Raw genomic sequence first — 11,740 nt, 5'->3', positions numbered from 1 at the left:
ACCACACCAAAATGTAACTTAAGCATTTAGGTTGTCTTTTTTTAACACTATAGTGTTAATATACATGTACTGTAAGAATGATCGTAAAATGGAACATTTAGACTCATTGACATGTTTAAGGATGAGATACTTACTTATTTTTCTTTGATATTTTTCTTTGCGGGCATAGGACAAGGAAGTGCGTCACCGCCGAAAGCAGTTGGAAATAGAGCCCAGGTCGAAAAGTGGTGCACGCCAGGTACGATGACTGTGATGTAGTGGATTGACTTACTTTAGCCAAATATAAAGTGAAAAGCATCTGCTAAATGACTAACATGCAAATATGGAGTTCTAATGATGCAACAAGTGCAGGTCATTAAAAATGAACAAGTCACTGTAGTCCTATTTCTGATGAAGCTCAGCTAATATTTATTTAACAAAAGTTCACGATAAGGCAAATGGAACCAGATAGAAAATGTAATTATTAACAAATAAATAAATAAATACAAAAATAGTAAATAAAAGTACTGGCACAAATGATTTCCAAATCCATGCTCCTTTATAAATTATTTGTACTTGGAAATTACAATAGAATACAAAATAGTCTTTATTAATTGTTCTACAAAATTCATTCTTAAAAAATAAAAGAATGCATTTGCTGAATCTGTATAGCCTACTATAATCGTATCTGCCTCAAGGTTACTAAAATTTGGATTACTGTCATCACATTAAGTCAACCCTTTGTGAAATTTGTAGCTATTGTGCCATATAAAACACTGGCATTCCCGGAAACAACCATGTCTTATCAAGAGACAGACAGGCCTGCTCTTATGAAACAATAAGACTGAAATTTACTGTACATCACTGTCACTGGCAATAACTAGGGACCGCATGGGAACTACATATTTAAAAAAATATATATATACAGCATTGTTTTTTATATGAATAGCAATTTGCAGAACTGTGTGCAATTACTGTTGATTGTCAGTTGGGAAAAAGCATAATATTTCTACGTCAAATCGGCTTGACAATCCAAAAAAATAAAGTTTCAGTGTACATGCTAACCTGATACAACACTTTCCCCATATCACTCAAGTAAAATATGACACCAAACATAATCTCTGAGAAAGACAAGTGCTTCTTTGGGTTACTAAGGACGATAGCTCAAGATACATTTTAGACTGAGAAACAATAACATTTCCAATGTAAATTAAACTTAAATAACTACTGACATATTTAAGAGATAAATAACAACACATGACAACCCTAGGAGAACAATTTCATTCACTGAATATAACGGCCATATCACAAGCAGTACAAATTGCGATTTTGAAACATTCTCCAATGTTAAACTCTCACATTTGGTTGACACAAAAAACATACTGTATCAGTGGCACATTCATAACATTTCTGTAAATGTACACATTCACCATTCAGCAACAAGCAGTTGATGCCAAAGTATAATTGAACCTGACAGATACCACTGTGTAAACAGGGGTCAATAGAATGGCACAATACCAACCCTGCACTTAAAATAGAGCCAATCATACATGATGAACCATAAAACACCAACCATGGCTTATTTCACTGATGTCTTCATACATTCCCCTTAATTGTTTGCATCACTATGCCAGCCAAATAGTTTAACGAATGGTTATATTTTGTATTTTCCAAATAAAAGTGAATAAAAGGACAGTCATCTAATCAACAAAATGTAACTCCTTTTTGGTTTTGGATTTGGCCTTGAATCCATTCAAGCCAAATAGTCCTAACTAATTATTAATAGATTCACGTCATTTCAAAAGAAAATTAAAAAGGTCCAATAAGTCACTTTCCTATCCTTGACCCAAATATGCACATTATGTATGTAGTTTACATAATGTACATAATACTCTCCACCCTGGCTATAATCCCCTTTCTATCGTTTTTCTTTTTCTTCCGCAAATGTTCGGTCTGAACATTTTTGTCGGTCTGGAGAATAAGTTCTGTACCACACAAGGGATGTACACTCACTGAGCACTTTATTAGGAACACTATACTAATACTGGGTAGGGCCTCCCTTGGTCTCAAAACAGCCTCAATTCTTCGTGGCATTGATTCCACAAGATGTTGGAAACATTCCTTTGAGATTCTGGTCCATGATGACATGATTGCATCACGCAAATCCTGCAGATTTTTCAGGTGCACTTTCAAGCTGTGAATCTCCCGTTCTACCACCTCCCAAAGGTGTTCTATTGGATTCAGATCTGGTGACTGGGAAGGCCACTGAAGAACATTGAACTCATTGTCATGTTCATGAAACCAGTTTGAGACGACTTTTGCTTTGTGACATGGTGCATTATCATGCTGGAAGTAACCATTAGAAGATGGGTAAATTGTGGCCATGAAGGGATGCACATAGTCAGCAACAATAGTCAAATAGGCTGTGGCATTCAAGCGATGATTGATTGGCATTAACGGGCCCAAAGTGTGCCAAGAAAACATTCCCCACACCATTACACCACAGTGTACAGGTGTTCCTAATAAATGAGATGGTGTACATGTGTTCCTAATAAAGTGTTAAGTGAGTATATATCGTTCACTGTGTTTGGAATTTAAGCTAGGCAGCGATCAATAGACGTTTTTTGGAAAGTTGTGAAGAATAGAAAGCGTCTTCGGTCCCGCATGTTATCATTACTGTGTTTATCTCTCTCCTGTCCTCTGTCATGGTCCTCTCTTCCTCTCCTGTCCTCTGTCCCTCTTGCCAAATGGTATGTTCTGCCTATCCGGCACTTGCTATTACTCGCACTTCAAGAAGTTTTGCAATCACTAATTAATAAATGTGCTATGTGTCAATGTCTTTTCTCCAGGACTCTACGGGCCAGTTTCCTAGCCTTAATTAAGCCTGGTCCTAGACTAAAAATAACTTTTAATGGAGAATCTCCATTGAAAGTGTGATTTAGTCTAGGGCTAGTTCTAATCTGTGTCTGGGAAACCACCCTTGTACGTTCATTTAGGTTAGTATAAGCATGTGGTGTGTGTGTGTGTGTGTGTGTGTGTGTGTGTGTATATATATATATATATAAAAAAATAAATGTACATTTAGCCAACTTCAAATCACTTCAGGGAATACATTGGAAACTCGATTCATGAATTGGAAATACCCTCATTGAAAACAATGGATGACTGGCCAAATAACGAACAGAGTCAACTTATTGCCTGAAGTAAGTTGAGATGAAATGTACATGAAGCCCAGCCCTGCGTTAGCTGAGGGAGGGGACCTGCAGGACTGAGTTGTGCTCAGTGCACACTCTCTTCAGGGGTGGAGCTCCAGAGCTTTCCTCTTCCTCCTGTTTGGGACACAACAGTTTCAGGTGAAGTTATGTGCATGTTTAAGTGATGTGAATATATTCCTGGACAGGATCTGTGAGACAATGTCATTAGAGACAATAAACGGTTTAGACCAGTCTCTTGTTCGAAAAAAGTAATGCTGTGACCCTGTATACATGTGTCAGATGTGGTTTACATGTGTGAGATATGTGCTTCATGGCTGGTCTAAAACGGTTTAGACCAGCCATGTGACCCTGTATACAGGTGTGGTTTACAGGTGTGAGGTGTGTGCTTCACCTGAGCAGTGAGGTATCAGGTGTGGCTTATAGGTATGAGGTATGTGCTTCACCTGAGCAGTGAAGTATCAGATGTGGTTTGCAGGTGTGAGGTATGCTTCACCTGAGCAGTGAGGGGCAACAAGTCCTCCTTGATCAGGGTTGGAGGTTCATCAGCTAATTCACATGGCAATGATGACTCTGAAAATAAATAATAAATAAAGTGTTATCAGAAGATATATATATATATATACACACACACTCACCGGCCACTTTATTAGATAGACCTGTTCAACTGCTCGGTAACGCAAATATCTAATCAGCCAATCACATGGCAGCAACTCAATGCATTTAGGCATGTAGACATGGTCAAGACGACCTGCTGAAGTTCAAACTGAGCATCAGAATGGGGAAGAAAGGTGATTTAAGTGACTTTGAACGTGGCATGGTTGTTGGTGCCAGGCGGGCTGGTCTGAGTATTTCAGAAACTGCTGATCTAAGGGATTTTCACGCACAACCATCTCTAGGGTTTACAGAGAATGGTCAGAAAAAGAGAAAATATCCAGTGAGCGGCAGGGATAGAAAGGCAACAGTAACTCAAATAACCACTTGTTACAACCAAGGTATGCAGAAGACCATCTCTGAACGCACAACACGTCAAACCTTGAAGCAGATGGGCTACGAAAGGGGGTCCAACCCAGTACTAGCAAGGTTTACCTAATAAAGTGTCCGGTGAGTGTATATTCAAGCTAATTTATCAAAGTTGTCTGAATCATCAAAACAAGTCTGTGGCTGATGTTTTGGATGCTGTGAATTATTCCAAGCAGACCTCAATACTTGTGGCTGACAAGAGGCTTGACTCCTGAGGTACAAAGTCGTCCTACGAATGGCCTGAGCAATATTTGATTATCGACTGTTATACCTCATTCTAAACCTGAAGTCCTTTACTTCCATACCACTGTAGTTTGAAATAATCTACTGATAACAATATATCCAACTTTAATCCGCTGGTTTTGATGAAAACCTACCCAAACATGTTTGCTGATGCCGATGTTCACAAATTGTGGCTGACAACAATTCATTGCGTTGCAACAGCGCCAATTAGACAGGTGTGATGGTGTTGCTCAGTGAATTATTTCCAGTGATAATGTGGGAACGGTGGTGCATCAGGTCAGAAGATTATTTCAAAGTAGTATAGAAGTACAGGACTTAAGGTATACAACAAGGTATTGCAATCAGAAATCGAATAACGTTAAGACCATCCGTAGGACGGCTTTGTACTGCAGGAGTCACGCCCCTTGGCAGCCACGATAGGGGAGCCATTAGGGCTAGTTAGGGCTAGTTGTGGGTCCATTAGGGCTAGTTGTGGATATGATTATGTTCCATGACGATCATCAACATGCGTGTACTACACAATACACATGAGTGCGCATATTAGTGTGTGTCTTACCCTCCATGCTCTCCTGGCCCAGCGTGGGGGGCTGTGAGTCGTCTGTGCGGAAGTCACAAGCGTGTGCAGGGCTCACAGGCTCGCTGGGCTGGGGGCTGGAGTTACTGCTGCTGTCCACTTTGGGCTGGTACATATCAGAGAGGGAGCTCTGGTTACTGTTCTCATCTGAGGAGGAAGACAGAACATGCAGTGTTACTTTGAATACTTTGAAAAAGATGCTACAATTGTTGCCTACCTTATTTAGCAAGAAAAAATCCTCTAATCAGGTCAAAACATTAGCTGTGACATGTCCTGGGCCTCATGTTATTCAACCTTTTCACAGGCATAAGCACACAGCAATGGGTGGTTAGTTCTTGTTCCCTACCATGAAAATCCAGCAGAACCGAGTGTGTGTTTTCTGAGACAGGGTCTGTGGAGAAGTTGACTGTCCCAGTCGACAGTTTCTTGTCTTTCTAAAAGAGGCAAACCCATTATCAGATACTTTGCATTAATAACGAAATACAGTTAAAATCAACCATTAGAAGATGTCTCATCAGAGTCATAATCTAAACATAAAATACATAAAAAGTTATGCTTTGAAAATATCTCGCCTCCTTGGTGTCCACCACAGGTACCCATTTGAATATCCTTAGAGATGTGTCTCCAACAGTCACCCATTTCTTCTCCCTAGACAAGATGTTCATAAAACAGTCAGGTCAAAGAGAGGACTCAGCTTTGCTCCATCATCCTCGTTGATCTAGATTTGATGGTACCTACATGAGTTTATCATCAACAATGGTGATGACATCCAGATTATATAATGGCATGTTTATGTTTATGTAATCGATACTATCGTGACTCCCAAGGACCATAAAGCGACTTCACTTTCAACTCATGCCAGGACTAATATGAATGCCTGGCCTGCCACGACTATCACTAAGTGTATGGTAACCGCTAAATAACTGTCTGCCCGTGAAGTAGCTACGTAGCTAGCTATAGTTACATATCCTACAGAAGCATGTTAGCAAGCTAACTAACTAGCTTGACTGAGCTTTGCTAAAGTACCACTTTAGAGTCCCGCCCCTTTTTTGAAAAGCCACTTGTCTCGAGGGAGAGGGCTTTATGCTGATTCTCATTGGTTGTTCACTGCGTCTGTCACTGTCATTCTGTCACACCACGCCTCCTTGTCGCTGAACTTTCTGTCTCGAGAATCTTTCAAGATCTATCACACAACAAAAACAGTGTTGTACTCACCATCTCCGAACTCTCTCAATAGCCGCCATCACCTTCTTCATGTCATCTTTCGCCCGGCTCCGGGTCTCAGCGCGAACTGAGCGTCCAGACATAGCTATTTGTTCTTGGTTTTACTTTTATTCGTCTCCCCTGCCACTCCGATAGCTTGTTTAGCCTTCAGCTGTCCAGCCCCCGAATCTCGCGAGTTCTCGAGCACCCGTTCACTTCTGGTTCTTAGAGAACGCCTTTCGAATCCCCTGTATGCACTTACAAAAAGTTACCAGCTGGGTTCACTTGTTAATATCTGGTTATGAGCTCAACACTGAAAATGTAACTGTAGGCACAAAATACATCACAGCTGATTATTAGCTTCAGTAATAAAATGAACCCACATACACCAGCTTCCACCAGAGCAATGGCCAACATTTCTCTCTTGGTCAAAGTAGTGCACACTACACATAAACAATCAGGCTTTAGTCTTTTCTTTACAGAGACATTTATAAATTGTATCCCTGACTTCCTGCAGTCATGATATCGGGATATGATACAGGGATTCCTGCTTACTCTGGTCTCACGTAGCCATACCTCAGAGTGACGTTGTTCTCACCCCTCTTTTGGAGGTCTGGAGAATTTAGATTAGCCGTTCTGGCTTTGATTGATTGAACTGGACAGAGCGATGGGAGAATGTGCTCACAATTTCATTGGAAGTTACATTCCAAGAACCATCCCCAACATGCCCATAGAATGGTTGCTTGTTTTTATATGCATCATCTTTTCTGACTGGGTAGGACTGTTTTTCACAGAGTTGTTGTCTATGCTAGCTTGCAACATTGAAGAAATTGGAAGAAAACCTGAATTCAGTTTTTTTGTAGCTCCACCCAAACAAGGTATTTGATTGGTTTAGCATGTCACAAGGTGTCACACATTTCAGACGGGTTTCCTCCCTTTGTAGCTACTTTCTGCAAAGGATTTCCCCAGGCTTTCTGAACTAGGTCTCAACGAGGTTAACCCTGGTTCAAAACCTCAGCATGCTTTGGGTGAATGGATGCTATATACAATCCCGTCCTAAAGAACAAGTAACTTTGTGCTTCACAATCAGAAGTCCATCAGACACATCTTAGCAAGTGCCCCAACCTGACATGGCTGCATTCATCCATCCCACTTAAAGGGATAGTTCACCCAAATATCACTTAAATCACATATTTGGTTCCTTACCCTGAAAGGAGTATATGGACAAGGACAGACTTCAATCCACGCTGGTTCTTTTTATCTGTGGTACTGTTACTAAAAGCTAATTGCTAGCATGGTTTAACCAAGGTTGAACCAAAAACCAATGGAAGTCAATGGACCCCAAATAAGCATGTTTGAAATGTCATGCTCAAATCATCTCAGTCATTTAAATTAATTGAGTATTTTCAGAGAATTTGAGATGTTTTGGGCATGACATTTCATTTCATGCACATTTGTGGGTGAACAATCCCTTTAATGCAAGTAGTTATTACAAATAGATGGACTTTACCAAATCAAATCTTTAGGGACAAAAGGGCAGACATTCTGATAACAAAACAAATCCAAGCCCCTATTCCTTAGAAACACATCATGAATCTTTATTAAAACCAGCATGCGAATACCACTTATCCCTGACAGTGTCCATCGCAGGCCATTCAGTGAGGAGGAGGCAGTAAGAGAGGGGGAGAGAGAGATCAAACACACAGAGAGGTCTTTAGTCCTTGGGTGCGGCGTGCACAGCGTCCAATGCGCTCTGCGCGTTCTGTATCTGCTGCTGGAGCCTCTGGCGCATGCCCTCGTTCTGGGCTTTCTTCAGCATGGTCTGCATGTCCTGGATGGCGGCCCGGTAGCCCGGTGCGTTGTGGAACACGCGGATGGCCCGGTCCCCGCTGCACACCAGGAAGCGGCTGTTGATATCAAATCTTAGGTCAGTGATCTCTTCACTGTGGACGCCGTGGAAATCCTCCTCGAGCTCGCCGGTGGCAGCGCTGTACATGGCCACGTTGCAGCCGTCGGATATGGCTATGATGCGGGCGTCCGGGGACAGGGCCACGCGACTGCCCTCCGAGGACTTGCACGGCGCTGTCCGCAACAGGTAGGGGTCCTGCTGCTTCTTGTACTCCACATCCGTGTCCCATAGCCGCCACGTGCCGTCTTTGGACACGGTGGCCATCCTGGGGGATAGGAGAGAGTCATGGGAATTGATGGAGAAGTATTTATTGCAATTATTCACCTTACAAAGCTAAAACGAGTCAAAAGCGAACCAAAAATATATGGTCTTGCATAACCCATTTCTCTAGAATCGATCCAAGTAAGCTAGAGTGAGTGTTAAAATGTCTAGCTATTGCTATTAATTGCTGTGTATAATGTGTGACGTTTTGATGTTTGAGAATGACTTCCAAATCGCCTTACCTGCGAGAGTCATTTGAAAAGGCAAAAGAATGAACCCCTGCTGAATGACCCTTGAGATCGAAGGCTCGCGCCACCTCTCTGAATTCTCCGCCCTTCCCAAAGCAGACCTCCCACACCTTCACATCGGGTGTGAAGCCACAGGACGCGACAAATCTGAGAACAAAAGGATTCCGTGAACATCTGATGTCCAGGTGGAAGCATTTATTTCTTTTCATTTGAAACCCATGCTCATTGTATGACAGGTCTGTGAGTGCATAGAACATACATTCTCGTTTAAATTGTTTTTTTAAAGAGATTACCTCATCATTAAAAAATGTGGATGCATCTGCACAGGGATCACACAGACGTTTTGGTAGAAATGTCTCTGTATGATCCTCTGTGCAGATGAAAAACTATTTTTCACATTTTCAATTGAAAGAAAATGTGAACGCTACTGGTTTTTTTAATCTATGGGCTAATTGATTTTACACACCCAAAAAAACTTTTCAACCTGGCTGGGGGAGCTTGATGGCACTCATACATGTATGGATGGGTTAGAACATGTTGACAGTTGACAGGGTTCTACTGACCTTCCACAGGGGGAGATGGCAGCATAAGAATTGGTCATCTGGTTGGTGTTGATAGAAGCCAGTACCTCTCCTTTGAGGTCCCAGATCAGGATATTCGTGTCAGTGGAGGCACTCATGATAAACTTGCCTACAGCACATGACAGAGAATATAGTGATACAACAGAAGAACAACTCAAGACAAAATCATTACCACAGTGTCCAATTACCACTGACATTGAAATCACTCTGGCTTCAAATTACTCTAAAAAGAACTGCACATTGCACAGCCATATTTCAAAGCCTTTCAAACTGTATGGATTAATTAATAGTATTCATACCAGTCTCTGCAATGCCAATGTTTATAATATTGGCCTTGTGTTTCTGAGGGAAGTCTTCAGGAGCAGCTTTGAAAGTGAAGGACCCATCATCTTTCTTGATCATCTTGAAGATACGAATGGTATCCCCGTTAGCCAACCAGGTAATGAATGCCCTGCAGTGCACAGGAAGCACAAAAAATAAAGACAGAACATTCCAACCAGTCTCTACCATTTTCCTGGAGAGTGGAGTGTGCACTGTGTGTGTAAGTAATGTGTTTGTGAGTGTGTATACAGTAGTATTTGAAAGCATGTAAAAATTACACTAAGGTGTGCTTGATTAAGTTTACCTGACACAATTCAATCAATGGATCATAGTCCCTAAAGTGCAAACCCTGCCCATCAGACAATCTGGCATCACTAAAGCAAACGCTGTGTGTGTGTGTGTGTGTGTGTGTGTGTGTGTGTGTGTGTGTGTGGTGTCAGACATCTGTATGTGTACCGTGAGTCAGGGCTGAAGCGGACCAATGTGGCATGGTCCAGATCTACATTGGCCCTGAGACATTTGTGTTCTCGGTCCAGGAAGTCTTTGGTGCTCCAGATCCTGACCGTGCGGTCGTCGGCACAGGAGGCCAGGTACTTCCCGTTGCTGCTGAAGTCCAGGCATGTCACGTTACCACTGTGGCTCTGTTGATAATATGGGTTGAGAAACTTCAAGGGCCCGTTTTATACTGGTAGGCTTTTGTAGTTAGATTCATTATTTAAAAAATAAAGCTTCATCCATTATTTAAAACAAAAGATTCAAGACTCAGGGAATCTGATGACAAATGACTTGGAAAGTTAGGGCGGTCACATCAAATATGGAACTATGGCAGGGGTGCCTGACAAGACTAAGTGATTAAAACCGTGGATCATTCGACAACCTTGTCCGAGCATGGTGGGCCTCATCATCATTATCCAACAATATGAGCTGGTATTTTGAATTGATTAGATTTACATATACATCTTAATCAGCCTTTGCAATGATGTAAGCAATTACATCATTGTATATGGCAGATTATTCAATGCCTTATGTGGCTTATTGAAGGCAACATTCAAGAAGTTGCCCTGCATGCAAAAGGACTTCCCTATACATACACTAGGACTGTGTTGTTCTTAATGAACATTTGCAGGTCAAGCATGTTATTTGTAGTGTGGCTCACCTTTAAGGAGGACGCCAGGAGGGAGTGGCTGAAAGTGTGTTGCTGGCCTTTATCCTTGCGAGGACGCTGTTGCGGTTTCTGTTTCTTGGCAGCGGGAGCCTTCACTGCATTCTCCTCAACTGCAAGAGATGAATTGACAGCAGTTACACAAGACCGTCTTGCAGACACTTGGCACTTTCCATTGACAGAATCCTAAAGTAGGCCTAATTCACATCTAACTATAATGTTCAAAGTTATGTTCCTGTCAGTGGTAACTAAGCCACACTTGACACTTCTATGAGGCGTCCATATACGGATGCCGTTAGTCATCTACTGTTTCTTGACAGGCCAGTATACCAGTATATATTACAGTGTGACCACCACCAGTGGTCATGACATAGTCGCGTATGTCATGACAACAAAAGACAACAATCAGATAGTTACACCACAGTCAGCAAACAAACTAGCTGGAGAATCGATTCTAGTTCAGCAGTAGGTCTACTCTCGGAAACGGAGTCGGGAGCAACATGGTCGGAGTCTGACAGGCACTCTTTCTTCGCCTTCCACCGACTCTTGACCGGGACACTATCACAAACACCACTCCGCGTCCTGTCACTGAGTCTGCCAAAGCAACTCTTACCAAGTAGGTCATCTTTGTGTTGTATTTGTTCGCTTATTTCCCCCTTTTGCTTGCCGACTGCAACTGCAACCAAAATGATCAGGGCTCCTATTAATAACGTCAAAGCAATGAAGGCGGCTATCTCCATTTTCGGCAAGTTTGTGCCACGTTAGCACTGGCTACAGCTGAAACTACCACAGCTAGCAAGCAACATCCATTGACGCTCTTTGACCTTTGTGAAGAGAACTTCCGGTTTGTGGAAGTCTTCCTAATAAAACAAGTGAAAGCGCTCCCTCAAAATATAATTTCAGAATAGAACGCTTAAAAACAGATACCTTGCTGATATTGATGCCGTAACTAAAATATATAAATTGCAAACCCAAATCTTAATAAGTTTGAGTTACTCTTATCTGCCAAGTACACACAATCAGA

General features: G+C 41.8%; 2 protein-coding genes across 3 annotated transcripts; both read right to left on the bottom strand.

Moving 5' to 3' along the window:
• Positions 1 to 451: 451 nt before the first annotated feature.
• Positions 452 to 6,411, bottom strand: bcl7ba (BAF chromatin remodeling complex subunit BCL7B a). 2 transcript variants are annotated; one of them, XM_083697494.1, is made up of 7 exons: positions 6,247 to 6,411; positions 5,604 to 5,679; positions 5,378 to 5,465; positions 5,014 to 5,178; positions 3,688 to 3,764; positions 3,586 to 3,637; positions 452 to 3,308 (listed from the first exon to the last, which is right to left on the bottom strand). In XM_083697494.1, exons 1-7 carry the CDS (start codon positions 6,336 to 6,338, stop codon positions 3,259 to 3,261), a joined length of 600 nt encoding a protein of 199 aa, XP_083553620.1. In that variant the 5' UTR covers positions 6,339 to 6,411; the 3' UTR covers positions 452 to 3,258. The 2 variants fall into 2 exon arrangements, with proteins under 2 accessions (XP_083553620.1, XP_083553621.1); XM_083697495.1 differs by lacking the exon at positions 3,586 to 3,637.
• Positions 6,412 to 7,677: 1,266 nt separating this feature from the next.
• tbl2 (transducin beta like 2) lies at positions 7,678 to 11,528 on the bottom strand. Its single transcript, XM_083690286.1, has 7 exons — positions 11,330 to 11,528; positions 10,711 to 10,829; positions 10,011 to 10,195; positions 9,533 to 9,684; positions 9,216 to 9,342; positions 8,647 to 8,799; positions 7,678 to 8,408 (listed from the first exon to the last, which is right to left on the bottom strand). The coding sequence occupies exons 1-7, from the start codon at positions 11,454 to 11,456 to the stop codon at positions 7,949 to 7,951; spliced, it is 1,323 nt and encodes a 440-aa protein (XP_083546412.1). The 5' UTR covers positions 11,457 to 11,528; the 3' UTR covers positions 7,678 to 7,948.
• Between the last annotated feature and the right edge of the window lie 212 nt (positions 11,529 to 11,740).

This window comes from Argentina silus (assembly GCF_951799395.1).
Source record: "Argentina silus genome assembly, chromosome: 2".
Taxonomy (NCBI): Eukaryota; Metazoa; Chordata; class Actinopteri; order Argentiniformes; family Argentinidae; genus Argentina; species Argentina silus.
The sequence above is the reverse complement of the archived record's forward strand: the minus strand, read 5'-3'. Positions and strand labels throughout refer to the sequence as shown.